The sequence below is a fragment of the Stigmatopora nigra genome, chromosome 9 (assembly GCF_051989575.1).
Source record: "Stigmatopora nigra isolate UIUO_SnigA chromosome 9, RoL_Snig_1.1, whole genome shotgun sequence".
Classification (NCBI taxonomy): domain Eukaryota; kingdom Metazoa; phylum Chordata; class Actinopteri; order Syngnathiformes; family Syngnathidae; genus Stigmatopora; species Stigmatopora nigra.
The window spans coordinates 15294817-15310516 of record NC_135516.1 but is presented as its reverse complement, the minus strand read 5'-3'; the positions used below and the strand labels follow the sequence as shown (position 1 = coordinate 15310516).

Sequence of the window (15700 nt, the reverse complement as noted above, 5' to 3'; positions counted from 1 at the left end):
AAGGACTACCGAGTAGGTAGCCTCTCCCGACACCGTCATTTTTCAATTCAAACGGGCACGTGGCCATCACGTAGACACACACTTGGCCACATGGAGCCACATGGAGCCATGTCGAGCCATGTCGAGCCAGTGCTCCAGGCTGGAAAAGTTGGCCTTTTGGCCACTCTGCTCTTTGTACAAAGTCAACAACACAAAGCGGGCCGAGCTCTTGTTAAATGTCACTGAAAGGGGAAGAGAAACAGGACAAAAAGCCACGGCCCGAGCCTTCACACCTGGGGAGCATTGGAAATGTTTTGGGGATTGGGCACGGGAAGGCCAGAGCCCGGACTTGAACCCGCGACCTCTGAACTGTCGAGCAAACACACACACAGGCAAAGCGGCGGCAGAGAACGACAACCCCGCCCTTTGCCTCCTTTGGCTCCGTTCCATTTCCAATGAATGACTTGATGTACGTGGCCGGCGTGTCGTCCAATCTGGGCTTGGACAAAGGGCCCGTCGCTAAACCAAAAAAAAAAAAAAGACCACGAGGAAGCCTTGATTTTATTTGTCGAGAAAAGAACCCAAAACAACAACAGATCCTACATTCCAATGGAGGGAGGGAGGGAGGGAGGTGGCCTCCGTCAGCCTTCAGGCGGCCTGACCCTCCTCACCCCGTCCCATATCTACGTAGGCCGTACTTGTACAGTGTAAATACATGTGAATATTGTGAGCATGTCCAATGTCCACGGATTTCCCAGATGAGCAAAAAATGCTCCCCTCCGTGGCCTTTTGTCACTGGCTCAGGTTGAGCCACTTGGCTGGCGTGGAACATTCCTCGGGCGTACGTGTCCGTGCCGCTCCATGACCCGGAGCAAGGCTCGCAACATAAGTGGCCCCGCCTCGGCTAAATATCGCAGTGTGCTACCAGGGTGCGAGCTGCCTCGTACCCCTGCCAAATATTACGTATCGGCCAGCTCGGCGGCGGCGGCGGCGGGGGTCGCCGTGGCAACGGGCCCGGGCTGGCTAAAAGAAAGCGGCTGAGATGGACGGAGCGTCGCTCCTGCTCCCATCCCATTCCGACCAAAAAAGTGTTTGTGGAGGGCCTCCGACACGGGAGTTTCAACCTCTAATAAGTCAGCCGGTTATCGCCGTGAGGGGTGGAGCTAAGACTGCCACGTCACGGTGCCTGGCTTTCTGGTGTTGGCCGGGTGACTTGATTGTGATGGTCGGGCACCAACACGGGTACGGGCGCCGTAGGTGAGGAATTTGGGAACATTCCATTTAGGAAGCTATATTTCAACGGCAAGACACAGACACGTATAGGCTGGGCTCCATCGTGCGCGCGTGCCAATAAATAATCCGCTCCAAGACCTTGCTTGCTTGCTTGCTTGCTTGCTTTTCCCTCCAAGAATGCTAGGCCACTTTTGACCTTTTAATCCACTTAGACGGCTTCTTTTTAGCCGCACTACAATTGCTCCCCATTGACCTTCATCCATTGACCACGGCGGGCGCTTTTGATGGTGGGGCTGGCGGGTGGTGGGCGTGGCAGGCAACGGGAAGACAAACTGGGCCGCTCTCCGACGCCGGGCCTTTAGAAAGCCAGCCGCCTCGCTCACCCGCTCTGTGGTGCTCTTTCTTCCTTCCTTCCTTCCTTCAAGGAGTGGGTGCGTCAGATGTTGTGCCCGCCCGCGCTTCAACTTGGACACTGTCGTCTGAACAGGGTTGACGTTTCATCGTCTGGGGACGTCAATGGCACTTGAGCTCATGAAAAGTAGCCAGCCCCAAGCGCCTCGCCTGGTGAGAAAATGAGGTGGCTAGAGACGGTACACTCTCACACTCTCTCTCTCTAGTTTTACGGAGAAACACTGACCCCTGCTGTGCAGAAAATACAGCTCCCTCTGACAGGTACGCCTACCAATTGTCATGCGAAGCTTCCTTCATAAATGGGAACGTGGGAAAGCAAGACAGTAGGGGGCGCTCTCTGCGCTGAGAAGTGTCTCCCCCAAACTGCTCTTCCCTTTATTATTCTGGTATGGAAAAGATCATGGTTTGCTCTGCACGGACGTGCTTAGACAGGAACTCAGGTATGCCTGGGAACCGCCCCTCCCCTTCACCCGCCCTTCTTTTTTAAACTCTTTCTTTGCTAGCGCTAGACGTCCAATCCATCCCAAGTGGGAGGGTTAGCGCAGCGACTATAGCCCATTTTCGAATGGATGACATGCCGAATAGGGTTTCGGCTCGAGGGGAAGGGCATCCGGTGGCAAGCGGTAGCAAGCCGTAGCAAGCGGTAGCAAGCCGTGCCATCCGGTGGCGGCCAATGAGCCAGCTCCACACTTCCGGTTGTCAAAGTCAGACGGGCTTTATTGAAGCGGGCAAACGTTTGCTTACATTCGCCGTCGATGTGGGCCCAGAAGAGAGAAGGGACGGCGCCGTGGTGGCTCGCCGCTAGCTAGCCCACCCGCCAATGACAGAGGAGGAGAAAGCCCTTTGACGTCCATCTACACGTAGTCTTTGTCCGAGCGGCCGGCCGCGCCGGACGCCGGCGGGTAACGCGGCGCCTTGGCCGACTTGGCGCCGGGGCAGTGGCAGCACAGGAAGCCTCCCCCGATGGCCATCAGGATGGCGGCTCCCCATCCCACGAACAGGGCGCTCCCGAATTCGTACCTGCCGCCGCGTCAAACCCCATTAAGTCGGAGGCCAGAGCCGGCCCGGAGAGACGGGGGCTTTCGGCGTGCTCACTTGGAATTGGTCGGCGTGAAGGGGTTGTAAAAGTCCCGAGCGATCCTGTGCCCGTACCAGGACGTTCCCACCAGAGCCAGCAGGCCTGAAAGAGAAGAAATAGAAAACAAGGAGCCGGCGGCTCAAACGCGGCCGGACACGGTGGAACGGAAGGCGTTTGGAGAGAAGAATCACCGGCCAGGATGAGGACCACGCCGCTGCCCAGCGCCACTTTGTCTTTTTGTAGGGGTCGCTCGGCCAGACAGGTGGTGCACTTCATGCCCACCATGGCCACCGTCACGCCGATCAGGCCCAGCAGGATGGCCGCCAGCATCAGTCCTCGGGTTCCCAACACGATGGCTGCAAGCGGCAGCCCGGTTAGCCGTGGGCCATTTCCACGCGGGCCCCGGTCCACTCGGACGGGAACGCGGCCCCTACCCACCGCATAAGCTAAGCGAAGATAAGCTCTTTTGCCGCATCTATAACCCCCAGTGTGCTGGAATCGGCACCAGAGCGCAATCCGCTAACGTGGCAATACCCTGGGCGTCTTCCTCACGGCTGGATAACCGAGCCACGGTGGCCAATGGTTTGGCACAGGCCGAGCCAATGACTCAAGTGGCCACGGACTACGGTCTTGACGGTCGGGGTGTTTTTTCCAATTCATTCAACCAGTCGAGTGCTCTCTGGAGTCAAAACAAAAGGATGACGACTTGGAGCAAGCGAGCAAGTCGGCGCCTGCTTGCGCGTCACCCGAAAGACACGTCCGGGCACGTCGGCCAGCGGCATTTCACAAAGCCAAGCTCTGTGACTGACCTGGTGCTTTTAAGGCCTTTTCAGGGGGACACGCTTTTTCTTATTCAAAATGTTTGTCGGGCCAAAAATCACCGACATAGAGGTCATAAGTCAGTCCTTTGCTGATAAAAAATATGGGAATGAAAATAAGGACAATTGAATCTAAAAGCTAGGTCGGAGAAGTGAACCGAAGGCTCTTCTGGGAGTAGCCTTTGGACGGGGAGGACGGAAGGGACCCGAGCGGGTCGGGGAAGAGCTCAACGGGCGGCGAGGCCACCAAAGCGGCCATCCTTACCCGGCAGCTGGAGAAGCGAATCGTAGACCTTGCACTGAACCTGTCCCGTGCTCTGCGAGGCGCACGACTTCCACAGGCCCTCGTAGAGCGCCTGGGCCGTGATGATGTTGTCTCCGGCGTAAGACGAGGCCTTCCACTCCACCATGACCGTGGACGCCATGGTCCCCACCAAGCCCAGGAAGGCCAGCGAGAAGCCCAGGAGTTGGATCCCGCCGTTGGCCATGTCGCTCACTCGCTCGCTGATCAAAGTACGCTTGGTTACCTCCACCACCACTACTCCTTAAATCCAGCTAATGATCACAGAGTGAAAAAATGCATAGACACACAAGCGCCCTGGTGCTCCGCCTTTCTTTCTTTCTCCTGACAAATACACCCACACACACACACACACTTTTTTCTCTCCTTTTCGCAGTGCATCCTTGGGGAGGGACTGGGGAAAATGAGGAGGCCACTGCCGCGCCTCCTCTGGTTTTTCTCATTTTTCCTCACCACTTAACCACCAACCAGGTGAGTCGCTTAGACTCCACGCAGTGGACAAGATTGGCGTTGCAGCGAGAGCAACCTTCTGCCGGGTTTCTTTTGGTTTGTCGCAGGGAGCTGAAATGAAGGACACAATCCCCGTCCAAAGTCAAAAGTTTGAGAAAACAAATTCATTTCTAGGAGGCCACGTATCGGCACGGTAGAAAAAAGTCAAAGCCATCTTTTTGGAACAATTCTTCAGACTGAATTTGTCAAGTTATAGTATTGAATATAAAATGGCCCGGGTATTACCACAGATATTATCCGCCAATATTTGCACACTTGCTGTCTATTTGACGTCCACGCTAATCTAAAAAAAAGAGACTAAAATGGGATATCAGAGGTTACGCTATAACGACTTAGTCAGTAGGTTTTGAGGTCTATTTGTTCTTTTTTCTTGCAAAAAAGTACTTTTTTTTTTAAAATCACTGACAGCGAGAGCAAATGAAGAAGGCAAAGTGAGATGAGCTGAGTTTTCAGCAGCGAGCAAAGGTTGCCTCTTGCCTCATCCTGGCTCGCTGGCGCCTGTCGTCTGCTGTCGGGCTGTCCAAGGCTTGGGAAAGAACATTGCCTGTCCACGCTGCTCCTGCTGCTGCAAAACTCCAGCAAAGGTGAGTCTAAAACCACGCCGATGCTCTTTTTCTCCTTACAAACGTAGACAAAGGCGGCACAAAGCCACAATTGCTCTGACGGAGACGGGCTCATCGAGTCAAGTCAAGACAAAAGTTCAGGCACTTCTCATGGGGGCTTTCCTTCCATAGCAATAGTGTGCCAGCCACTCTGTGCTCTTCTTTAAAATCTAACTTTTCTCATAGGTGAAGCCGCCGGTTCTATTTTTAGGCCAAAGACGAAAAAAGGGCTGTAGGAGAATTGTTTGAAAAGTTATGCAAACATATCCGTGAAAAGGAATCATTTCCTGTCAAGAGGCCAATAGAAATAATTTTAAAAAAGGCTTTTCATTTGCATTTGTGTCACCAAGCACATCCAATAATCGTAGGTACAGCACACACACAAGGAGAAAAAAACACACCACAACGTAACAGTTTGACGTCTACATTTCAAACAACTCACGTGGACGAATGAAGTCATTGTTTGGCGATTCAAGTCCACTCCACAGTGGTTTGGAGCGCCCCAGCTGGCCAGCAATCAGCTTGATTTCGGCCCAAGGTGAAGAGGTGATATGTTCTCTCGCCGCCAGAGGGAGCCATTCGAGGAGCGTTGTCTGCCTTCCTTAATCTCTTCTTTTTGTATGTTTGTTTTTGGCTGTACAGCTCCCAAAATGGACACCCGATCGCAGGCCACTTTCTCTCCGCCGCCGCCGCCGCTGCTCCCGCTGCCGCCGCTGCTGCCGCCGCTGCTGCTGCTCCTGCTCGTGCCGGCGCGGTGGTCCCGCGCCGACTGTCCCGACGGATGCCAGTGCTTCGCGGTGGAGCGGGTGCTGTGCGCCGAGCGAGGCGCCTCCTCGCCGCCGGCCAACCTGTCCCGGGAGGCCAGGGAGGTGGTGATCATGACCTCGGCCCTGCGCTACCTGTACGCCGGCGCCCTGGAGGGCAGCCCCCGCCTGACTCGCCTGATCTTCCTCAACAACGCGCTGCGCGGCGTCCACTCGCAGGCCTTCCGCAACCTGCGGCAACTGGGCGAACTGGAGATCAGCGGGAACCCCGAGCTGGACGGCTTGTTTCCCGGGACCTTCTCCCAGCAGGGCAACCTGAGCCACCTGCAGCTCAACCACAACGGCTTCCGCACCCTGCCGCCCGGCACCTTCGGGCCGCTGGAGCGCCTGGAGAGCCTGCGCTTGAGGGCCAACCTGCTGCGGCACTTGCCCCCGCGGCTCTTCCACGGCCTGGGGAAGCTGGAGCTCTTGGACCTGTCGCTGAATCAAATCCAGCACCTGGACGCCCGGGCCTTTGCCGGCCTGAGCCGGCTGCGGGTCCTCAAGCTGGGCCACAACCGGCTGGGCAACGTCTCGTCCCCGGCCTTCCGTCACCTGGCCCGGCTGAGCGAGCTCCACCTGGAGGGCAACGCCATATCCCGCCTGCCCGACCGAGTCTTCTGGCCGCTGCCCCAGCTGGAGGTGCTCAACCTCCGCGGGAACCTCCTGAGCGCCCTGGACGACGGAGCCCTGGGACCGGAGGCCTCCAACCTCACCCTGCTGGACCTGAGGGGGAACCGGCTGGCGCGGCTGTCCCCGCGCTCCCTGAGCGCCGCCACCTCGCTGAGCCGGCTGCTCTTGTCGTCCAACGGGCTGGCGGCGCTTCCGGCGGAGCTCTTCCGGAAGCTGGGCGCGCTGGAGTGTCTGGATCTGTCGGAAAACCGCCTGGCGTGGCTGCCGGAGGGGATTTTCTGGGGGCTGAGGAACCTGACCGCCATCCACCTCCAGAAAAACCAGCTGAGCGGCCTGGACGCCGCCCTCTTCCGGGACCAGGAGACCGTCCGGCAGCTCTACTTGTTTGACAATCGGCTGAGCAACCTGCCCGCGGGCCTGCTGGAGCGTTCGTGGTCGTCGTCGCCGTCGTCGTCGTCGTCGCCGTCGCCGTCGTCGCCGCCGCCGTCGACCACGCTGCGCCTGCACGGAAACCCGTGGGAGTGCGATTGCCGCGCGCGCTATCTGCACGGCCTGTTGCTGGGCGAGCGGCGGGTGGCGGTGGTGGAAAGGGCAGACAGGGTGCTCTGCCAGAGTCCCCGCCACCTGAGCAAGCATCCGCTGGCGAGCGTCCCCGTGGAAGAGCTGGTCTGCCACGAGCGGGCCGCCGAGCCGGGTCGCTGCCTGCTCCTCTGGTCCGCCGCCGGCGAGCCGACGCTCCGCTGCCGGCTGGAGAAATGTCCCCCGCCGGCCATTCGCCTGCAGTTGCTGGAAGATGACGGCGCCGTTGAAGAGCACCTCTGGCGGAGGGAGGCTTCCGGCTGCGCCGACGCCACGCCCACATCCACAACTCCCGCCCCGTAGCGGCATCTGTCCGAGGGTTATGCAGACAAAGCGACAGGCGGTGGTCGCGCGGTTACGCCGAGCGTCTTGGCCAGCCACTTGCAGAAATCCACTAAATAAACGGACCGTCTTCTCTCGGAGGTTCTGTCCCGGTCTCTTCGACGGAAAAGCCCAAAAATACATCCAAAAAAGTCGGAATGTAGAACACTTACTGTTGAGCCACTTGAAGCGGACACAAAAATCAGAAACGCCGCCATCTCAAAATAAGCCGCCTTAACTGCTTCCAAGAGGAGTATTTAGATCACCTAAATCATATTAGACATTTGGAATAGCGCCGGAAATGAAGCGCAGACTGCAAATGGGAAAAGAAAAAAAGAGCGTGCATGAGTTTGTTGTCAAATCAGACAAATGTGTTTATTGAGGTGAAAAAGCAGGTGAGCCAAAATAACAAATGCTAACGGCGTATTCCATTAAACCAGCGTCTCGTCAAAGGCCCACGGAGGTGTGCAAGTGTGGGGGGGCGGCGGAAAAGGTGACGCTGGAGGGCGCGGGGGGCCACTCCTCCTCCTCCTCCCGTAATTTCACAGCCAGGCTCTTGTATTTCACCTTCACGGGACGCTTTGGAGCCGCCGACACTTTGGAGAAGACACCGCGCCGGCTCTGCTCGTTCGGCGAGAAACCAAGGGGAGGAGGAAGTCAGGCGGCGGCGGACGGACGGATGGGACGTCGGCCTTGAAAACGCCCACCGCGCACCTGCTCGTGGAGGACAGCGCGCCTCTTCTTGGCACGCACTTTGCGGGCCACGATATCCCACAGGACGTCCACGATGACACACTACGAAAGCGTTTGGACGTGACGCCAAAGGGCCAAGCGCATTCTGGGGGGAGGGGGACTAAAAGGCCGCTCCGACTTACTTCCAGTACGATGGCCGTGACCGCGTGCACCAGCATGATGACCAGGAGCGTCAGGCGCCAGCTGTAAGGAATGCAGGAAATCTGAGGCCGGGGAGAAAAAGGGCGCTTAAAGAGCGGCGGCGGCCACGCGGCGGCCATGCGGCGGCGGCGGCGGCCACGCGGCCCGCCAGTCCCGGCCGGCTTCACCAGCATGTGGTCGTCGAAGTCACGGAAGGGGTAGAGCATCACCAAGAGGACGGCCGCCCCCATCGCCGCGCAGCTCAACATGAAAGGCCCTGAAACGGGAGCCCGGACGTCAGTTTGGCCAAGGCCACGGCCAAGGGAACACGCCCCGCGCACACTTACAATTTTTATAAGTGGGCTCTCGGAAGGGCCTGCCTTTGACAAAGGCCACGCCCACGGCCAGACACTGGAAGTGGACCACGTAGAAGAGGCTGGTGTTCTCAAAGGTGCGGATGTAGGCGTCGTCACCTTCCACCACCTCGAAGCTGAACGGGTCCTCCGAGCCGCTCTCCAAACAGGAACTGCCGGCCAAAAAGAGGGCGTGGGGCCGGGCGTGAGGCCGGGCGTGAGGCCGGGCGTGAGGCCGGGCGTGAGGCCGGGCGTGGGGCCGGGCGTGAAAATCCCTCGGAACGGCCGCTACGCTCACTGGGGATCGGTGGTGGGATACCAAGGCTGCCCTTGCACCAGGTGCACGGCCAGCATCTGGAAGATCAGGCAGTTGACGGTCTGCGATACCACGGAGAAGAGCACCGGGCCGCAGATGAGCCGCGTCGGGGGCAGGCGCCGCGCCAGTTTTCGGCAGGTGGGGTTCAGGCAGACTGAGATGCGAGACCTGGTGTCAATAGAGAGAGAGAGAGAGGGAGGGGGCGGCCCCATGGGATGGATGGGCCTTACTCACTGGTACAGGGCAGTAATATGCCGGAGCCGATATCCACGCTAAGAAACTGGTAATCCCCAAAGTTGCTGGCCACCTAAAAGAGGGAGAGACCCGGTTTAGCAATCACAACAGTCGGGCTCCTAAAAACCAGGACCACTTCCGGTCACGCCACTCCTTCTTTACAGAGGACGAAGAATATGCCGTGTGGTCGGCCGTCGGGGGACACTTGCCGCGTAGAGCTGAATGAGGCAGCAGAAGGTGATCAGGCTGTAGAGGGCCACGAATTTGAAGACGCAGAAAGAGGTGACCAGCGCGGCGCGCCCTTCCCTGCGGGCGGACGGACGGACAAATGCCAGACACAAAGCCCAAAGGCAAAACGGACGCCGTTTCAAACGTCGTCGTCGTCGTCGCCACGCGAGCATTCGTTGGACGCCGCTTACCTGATGACGGCGGTGACGCAAGACACGTCGCCCACGGAGGAAGTGAAGGACGAGGCCACCGAGGCCTCCAGCTCGGACAGCGAGATCCCGATGTGAGCTTTCTTCAAGGCCTGAATCGGAGATGCATTCACCCGCGTGACGCTTGCACGTACACCGGCACGCACCAAGAGGCTCACTCACCCCACAGTCGTTGGCGCCATCGCCGCACATCCCCACCATGTAACTGTCAAAGGAAATAAACAAACTTTGGACGTTTGCCCGGAAGGAGGGGCAAGGGCCAACGACGGGTCACACCGACTCCATGTTCTGGAGGCCTTGCACCAGATGAGTCTTCTGCTCCGGAGTCATTCGGGCAAACACGGTAGCTCTCAGGAGAAGCTTTGTCGCCCCCGCGTGGTCAGAAAGAGTGTTACAGCCAGGCCCACAGGGACGCCGAACGCCCTCCCCTCCACGTACCTTGGGCAGCAGTTCCGGAAAGTGGCGAGCGATGACGTCGTAGGACGGGCCGCTCACGGCAAAGTGGTACCCCGGCGGCTCCTCCGCGCTCGGCGAGCCGTCCACGGCAAAATGGACTTGGTTCATCTGAACGACGGGACGGTTCGAGGAGGGGGCCCCGGCGGTCATAGACGTCCCTCCTCGTCCCGCCTCGTCCCGCCTCGTCCCGCCTCGTCCCGCCTTACCCCGAGATCGGCGACGACGGGATCGTCGGAGTAGCGCCAGGTGACGCTGGCGGGCTTCTCCTCGCCCGGGGGGGCGGCGTCGGCCACGATGACTTTCTCCCGCGCTCCCACCATCCCGCACTCCCGGGCCACCGAGACGGCCGTCGACAGGTTGTCGCCTGACGGCCAGGGTGGCGGGGGGTGGCGGAGACCGGAGACTGGTTGGCGTCAGAGAGCGGGCGTGGAAGACGACGGCCGGCTTACCCGTGGCCATCAAAGTTCGAATGTTGGCTCGCCGCAAGTCCAGCAAGACGTCGGGCGTCCGTTCTTTCATCTTGTTGAACAAGATGATCAAACCCAGGAAGTGGGCGCCGCTCTCCACCTGCTCGCTGCGGGGAGAGACAAAGCGGACGCCAGTGGTTATTGTCGTCGAGCTCCGGGGGGGGGGGGGACGCTTCTTTCTTCGGCAAACTTGGATCGGAGCAAACGGCTTCGACGTCGAGGCGGGAACGCTCACCGGCCGAGACTCTGCACGGACGCTCCCGACTCCAGCCGACGGTGTGCCAGGGCGATGACCCTTAAGCCCCTCTGCGTGTAAGTCTCCAGGGTTTGGGAGAAATCGGGGGGCACTGCGGTCAGAGGCGGTCAGAGGCGGCCAGAGGCGGCCAGAGGCGGCCAGAGGCGGCCAGAGGCGGCCAGAGGCGGCCAGAGGCGGCCAGAGGCGGCCAGAGGCGGCCAGAGGCGGCCAGAGGCGGCCAGAGGCGGCCAGAGGCGGCCAGAGGCGGCCAGAGGCGGCCAGAGGCGGCCAGAGGCGGCCAGAGGCGGCCAGAGGCGGCCAGAGGCGGCCAGAGGCGGCCAGAGGCGGCCAGAGGCGGCCAGAGGCGGCCAGAGGCGGCCAGAGGCGGCCAGAGGCGGCCAGAGGCGGCCAGAGGCGGCCAGAGGCGGCCAGAGGCGGCCAGAGGCGGCCAGAGGCGGCCAGAGGCGGCCAGAGGCGGCCAGAGGCGGCCAGAGGCGGCCAGAGGCGGCCAGAGGCGGCCAGAGGCGGCCAGAGGCGGCCAGAGGCGCTTCAGCTTTGGGGCCTTTTTGCCCCCAAGCAGCCGCGCACCCGCGGGCAGGGCCAACTCACCCGTGCCGGCCTCGCAGAGACGGGCCACCGTTTCGGGCGCCCCCTTCAGGTAGACGTCGTGGCCGTGATCCCGTCCCAGCTGCCGGACCACCACACTCATCCTCCGCAGCGCCGACGAGAAGGGGAAGCGCCGCAGCACGCCCCATTCCAGCGACTGAAAAGGCGCCGTCTCAGAGCCGGGAAGAAAGTGCTGCGTGCGCCGCCCGGCCCGACGTTACCTGCTCCGGACGCCTCACCACGGCGCAGGCGCCGCCGTACATTTGCGCCTCCTTCTCCGTGGGCTCCTCCAGGACCTGAAGACGGGAAAAGGAACGGAGAGCGCGTCCGGCCGGGGCGCTCCCGCGGTGACGTTCAAAAGGACGCCGGCGGTCCTCACCGAGCCCGTGGCGGCGAAGGCCCGGAGATCCAGAGCGTCGCCGCGGAGTTTCCCCTCCACGGCGACCAGCGAGTGGCAGGTGGACATGCAGGCCAGAAAAGCCGTGTCCGCTAGACTCCCCGCGTCCATCTCCGTGTCGGGGGGGCCGAACCTGAGTGGGGAAAAGCGCCGCCGTGGCCCGTCGGTGAGGGTCGTCCGTCGGCGGCCGACCGGTCGCCACGTCGGACTCTCACGTGCCGCCTTGGGCTCTCTGAATTGCCCACAGGTCCAGAGTGTCCTCGGTGAGGGTGCCGGTCTAAAGTCAAAGAAAAGAAAGACGAGAGGTTAACAGAAAAAAAAAAATGGAATTTGGAATTTGGAATGAAAGGAGGCCTACCTTGTCAAAGCAGACCAGGTCCAGCTGACCGGCCATGTTGATCCTCTGCGGGCTGACGCAATAGATGCCCATTCGCTTGAGGCGGCGCTGCGCCTCGTAAAGACCCACCGTCAGGGTCAGGGGCAAGATGGGGCACAGGACCACCGTCAGCAGGTTCAGACAATTGAACAGCAGGTACTCCACGGGAACCTGAAGCCTCGCTCAGTCAGTCGCTCGCTCGGTGGGCCCAAAACAAAACAAAAGGCGGGAAGCACCTGGTTTCGGACGTCAAAGACCACCGCCGTCACAAAGCCCACGGCCGCCACCGCCCCCATGCACAGCATGAAGTGCGTGGCGTCGCGGTGCAGCTTGAAGTCGGTGGGCCTGGGGTACAGGATGGAGCGCACCAGCTGGCCCTTTTCCGTACGGAAGCCTGGGGGTGCTCGAGGGTCAGCGGCCGCCCGCCCCCCTGAGCCACTCGCCCCGCACTCACCCGTCCGGACCACCAGCGCCCGGACCGGCTGGTCGCCGCAGCTCCGGAGGACGCGCGAGCCGCAGAAGAGGGTGTGGCGCTTGTGCTCTTCGGCGCCGTACGCCTCCTTGGCCGCCTCCCCCGAGCTGGGGACGCTGCTTTTGGTCAGGGGCGAGCTCTCCCCTGAACGGGAAGCCACATCACGTGGGTTTGTAGCCGTGGCCCCGCCCGGCAGCCAGCGGGCCCACGGAGGCCCACGGAAGCCCACGGAAGCCCACGGAAGCCCACAGAAGCCCACCCGTCAACATGCTCTCGTCCACGGTGCAGCTGCCGCAGAGGAGCGCGGCGTCGCAGGGCACGTAGCAGCCGCCGGGCGGCAGGGCCAGGACGTCGCCGGGGACCAGCTCCGACGAGGTCACCTTTTCCACGCCTGCTAGGAAAAGAGAGAAAGAGGGAGGGAGGGAGGGAGGGAGCACACGCTGAGCACACACTGAGCACAAGCTCCGCCCCAGAGGCCAGCGAGCCTTTCCCGGGTGGTCGGCCACGCGCCTTCCTTTCCCCTGCACACGGAAACTTGCACGGCGCCGTGCACGGCCACCATCCGACGCAACTTGAAGTAATTCTGGAAAGAGACGGGAAAGGGTGGAAAAGCGCCGCCCAAAAGCAGAGGCCGGGCCGCTCGGCGTCCTGGCGCTCACCCTTCGGATGCCGTACAAGGTGGCGGCGATGACCAGAAGGGTCAGTGACAATATGGACAAGGAATAAAGGAAGTAACCCTCCATACTCCACAGAGCGAAACTGAACAGTTGGAAGATGTAAAAGGGATTCAAGACCTGGCCGCAGGGGACGGAAGGAAAGACGCGGCAATTAGCCCGGCGGAGGAAAACAAACAAAAAAAATAAAACAAACAAATCCACCGTTACACCACCTCTCTGAGTAAAAGTTTAGGAATGGGCGGGATCTTGACGTCAATCTCGTTGGAGCCAAAGAACAAGGCGCTGTCCGTTCCCGAGGACAAATCAAATCGATCAATCAAACTCAGTCGCGGGTGGCCGGAGAGCAGGGCGCGAAATGGACACACCCACCGGTAGTCTCGAAGCCTCTGGCAGAGTCCGGAAGCGTGCCCGCTGTGAAGCTGGCCGCAGGTGGGCTCCGTGTCCTCCAAACCCCTGAAACGGAGAGCGGACGTCGCCCTATTTTGGTCCCGGGTAGCGGCGCCCCGCCCAATCCCAAATTCCTACCGATAAGACTTGAAGCTCTGGCTCCGTTCGCACCAGTAGTATTTCAGGCTGTGGTGGCTGAAGTAGCGCACCTGCCGGAGACAAAGCCGGGTGTCACGCGTGCTTTCTTCCCGGCGTCTCCCGACACAAGAGAGAGAGAGAGAGAGAGAGAGAGAGAGACCGCTACCTGGGCCGGTTGCACTCTGCCGTTCCGCCAGCCGTCCTCCCCGTCGGCCCGGCCGTCCCGGAACGGCGACGTCCCGGGCGCCGACATCAGGCGCACTCTGGTGCCAAACCATTGCTTGAAATCGTCCTTTTCACGGCCCGCGCCCCCCCAAAAAAGGGAGGAAACACGGGTGAGCGTCCGCCCTCGGTTCCGGGTGAAAAAGCAGAGCCAATCCTCGGCGGCGGTGGCGGTCTCACCGTGGTCCTGAGCAGCAGCACTTGGGCTCTCCTCAGCGAGCTTTGGGCACAAGTGGCTCGGACCCCCCAGCTGGGCAACCAGTAGAGCGGCAGCAGGAGGAGGCCGCCGCTGCACACGCCGCCCGCCGCCATCAGGATCAGCTTCCACGCGCACCAGCGGTAGCCCCAAACCTCCTGGGTGGGACAGACAAAGGGTGGCGGGTGAGGGGGGGGGGCGGTGGTTCAGGGGGGGCGGTGGTTCAGGGGAGACGGCGGTTCAGGGGGCCGGCGGCCGACCGTGTTTATTACCAACTCGTCGTCCAAGCCTTGATTGAGGATCTTCATTCGCCGCACCTTCATGGCGAGTGAATTTGGCGGGGCCCCTCTCCTGAAAAGGCACGCCAAGAAGGTCGGGGTTAAATGTCCTTTCACTTCAATCCCTCCGCGACAAAAACAAGGCAAGTGACACTGGCCCAAAAAGAGACTCCTATCGGCATCTGATGTGGGGGCAAACAATCATTGGTATTAGTATCAAGATTTGGATTTAGTGTCAAGACCATTTGGGAAAATGTCTTTAACAAACTTTGCTAAAAAAAAACATTTTTTTTGAAGTCTCTTAATCCTACACAAAACATGATACTTTTTTCCATGAAGGAAAAAAAAAGTATCATAAGCAATATAATCCAAATTGCCAATTAAACACATTAGGTGGAAAGAACTTTTGTAATGCTTTTGTTGTAGTTTGGGCTGCCATTTATCAAAACAGGATGAAACCCAGTCGGCAAAAAATGATCCTTTTAGACGTCTGTAAGAGATACGACCCAAAAAAAAAAAACGAAATGCTCGAGCCATACGAAAAATGGGGCTTATTGTAACGGCTACTATTGGCAAAAAATGACTTTTCGTGTTCAAGTCAACTTTCATTTTTTTGCGGGTTGACCAGAGTTTCTATTTTTTTTTCTTCTTCTTCTTGTCCCGGGACGGGTTTGCTCAAATTACGCTACCTGTTGCTGAAAACGACGGTGGGGTGGCTTTTGGAAGAAAACGTCCGTCCACACGCCACTTTTCACTCGAAGGTGGTGCGGCTTGTTTTGAGCTTTTCTTTTTCTTTTTTTCTCTTACTCACTCACCTGACTGACTTCACTCCGTCGATTCGGCCTGGCGTGATGTTTTCCAAAGTCGTTGACCGATTTCGGCCCGTCACTCTGGCTTTTGACGAGGAAGAAAATGGCAAGGCAAAAAAAAAGTGAAAGAGGCAGTCAGAAGCGGAGGAAGGCGCTGGTCCTCCCCCCCTAGGGTCTGCCGCTGGATGCGCGCTTGAGCGTCACCGGGCGGACTGACTAATTGACTGACTGACTGGCTGACTGGCTACCGTTCGCTTTGACTTGCTTCTCACCTGAGGCGTGTCAATTCATCAGCTAAGTCAATAAGTGACTTTCCTTGGGGGGGAGGAGCCAAGGCAAAGCAAGCAAGCTAAGCCAAGTCGAACCCCACCCCAGGACCCAACCCAAGCAAAGTGGCCATTTGCATCCTTTTGCCTATTTCTACTCGTCTCCTTCCAAACGCATCCACCTCCCGGCGGAAGTCCGACGTCATTTGGGAAAATGCCCACTGACGACGTCGGCAT

The 15700-nt window shown here is 59.5% G+C and overlaps 3 protein-coding genes across 5 annotated transcripts; 1 reads left to right on the top strand and 2 right to left on the bottom strand.

The window, feature by feature from the left end:
* Positions 1–2319: 2319 nt before the first annotated feature.
* cldn1 (claudin 1) lies at positions 2320–4112 on the bottom strand. The gene is made up of 4 exons (XM_077724100.1): positions 3785–4112; positions 2893–3057; positions 2719–2803; positions 2320–2643 (listed from the first exon to the last, which is right to left on the bottom strand). Exons 1-4 carry the CDS (start codon positions 4005–4007, stop codon positions 2478–2480), a joined length of 639 nt encoding a protein of 212 aa, XP_077580226.1. The 5' UTR covers positions 4008–4112; the 3' UTR covers positions 2320–2477.
* Positions 4113–4709: 597 nt separating this feature from the next.
* Positions 4710–7369, top strand: LOC144201453 (uncharacterized). 3 transcript variants are annotated; one of them, XM_077724097.1, is made up of 3 exons: positions 4710–4914; positions 5301–5470; positions 5575–7369. In XM_077724097.1, exons 2-3 carry the CDS (start codon positions 5383–5385, stop codon positions 7248–7250), a joined length of 1764 nt encoding a protein of 587 aa, XP_077580223.1. In that variant the 5' UTR covers positions 4710–4914; positions 5301–5382; the 3' UTR covers positions 7251–7369. The 3 variants fall into 3 exon arrangements, with proteins under 3 accessions (XP_077580223.1, XP_077580224.1, XP_077580225.1); XM_077724098.1 differs by having other exon boundaries at positions 5283–5470; XM_077724099.1 differs by lacking the exon at positions 5301–5470 and having other exon boundaries at positions 4712–4914.
* Positions 7370–7613: 244 nt separating this feature from the next.
* Positions 7614–15484, bottom strand: LOC144201452 (polyamine-transporting ATPase 13A3-like). Its single transcript, XM_077724096.1, has 32 exons — positions 15204–15484; positions 14383–14461; positions 14095–14268; positions 13859–13984; positions 13693–13763; positions 13537–13620; positions 13380–13449; positions 13150–13284; positions 13001–13073; positions 12750–12881; positions 12473–12634; positions 12255–12412; positions 12001–12189; positions 11858–11919; positions 11625–11775; positions 11467–11541; positions 11249–11402; positions 10640–10751; positions 10387–10511; positions 10144–10301; positions 9920–10045; positions 9762–9841; positions 9644–9686; positions 9464–9573; positions 9254–9350; positions 9045–9117; positions 8793–8964; positions 8489–8667; positions 8330–8418; positions 8144–8224; positions 7983–8063; positions 7614–7889 (listed from the first exon to the last, which is right to left on the bottom strand). Exons 2-32 carry the CDS (start codon positions 14431–14433, stop codon positions 7716–7718), a joined length of 3567 nt encoding a protein of 1188 aa, XP_077580222.1. The 5' UTR covers positions 14434–14461; positions 15204–15484; the 3' UTR covers positions 7614–7715.
* Between the last annotated feature and the right edge of the window lie 216 nt (positions 15485–15700).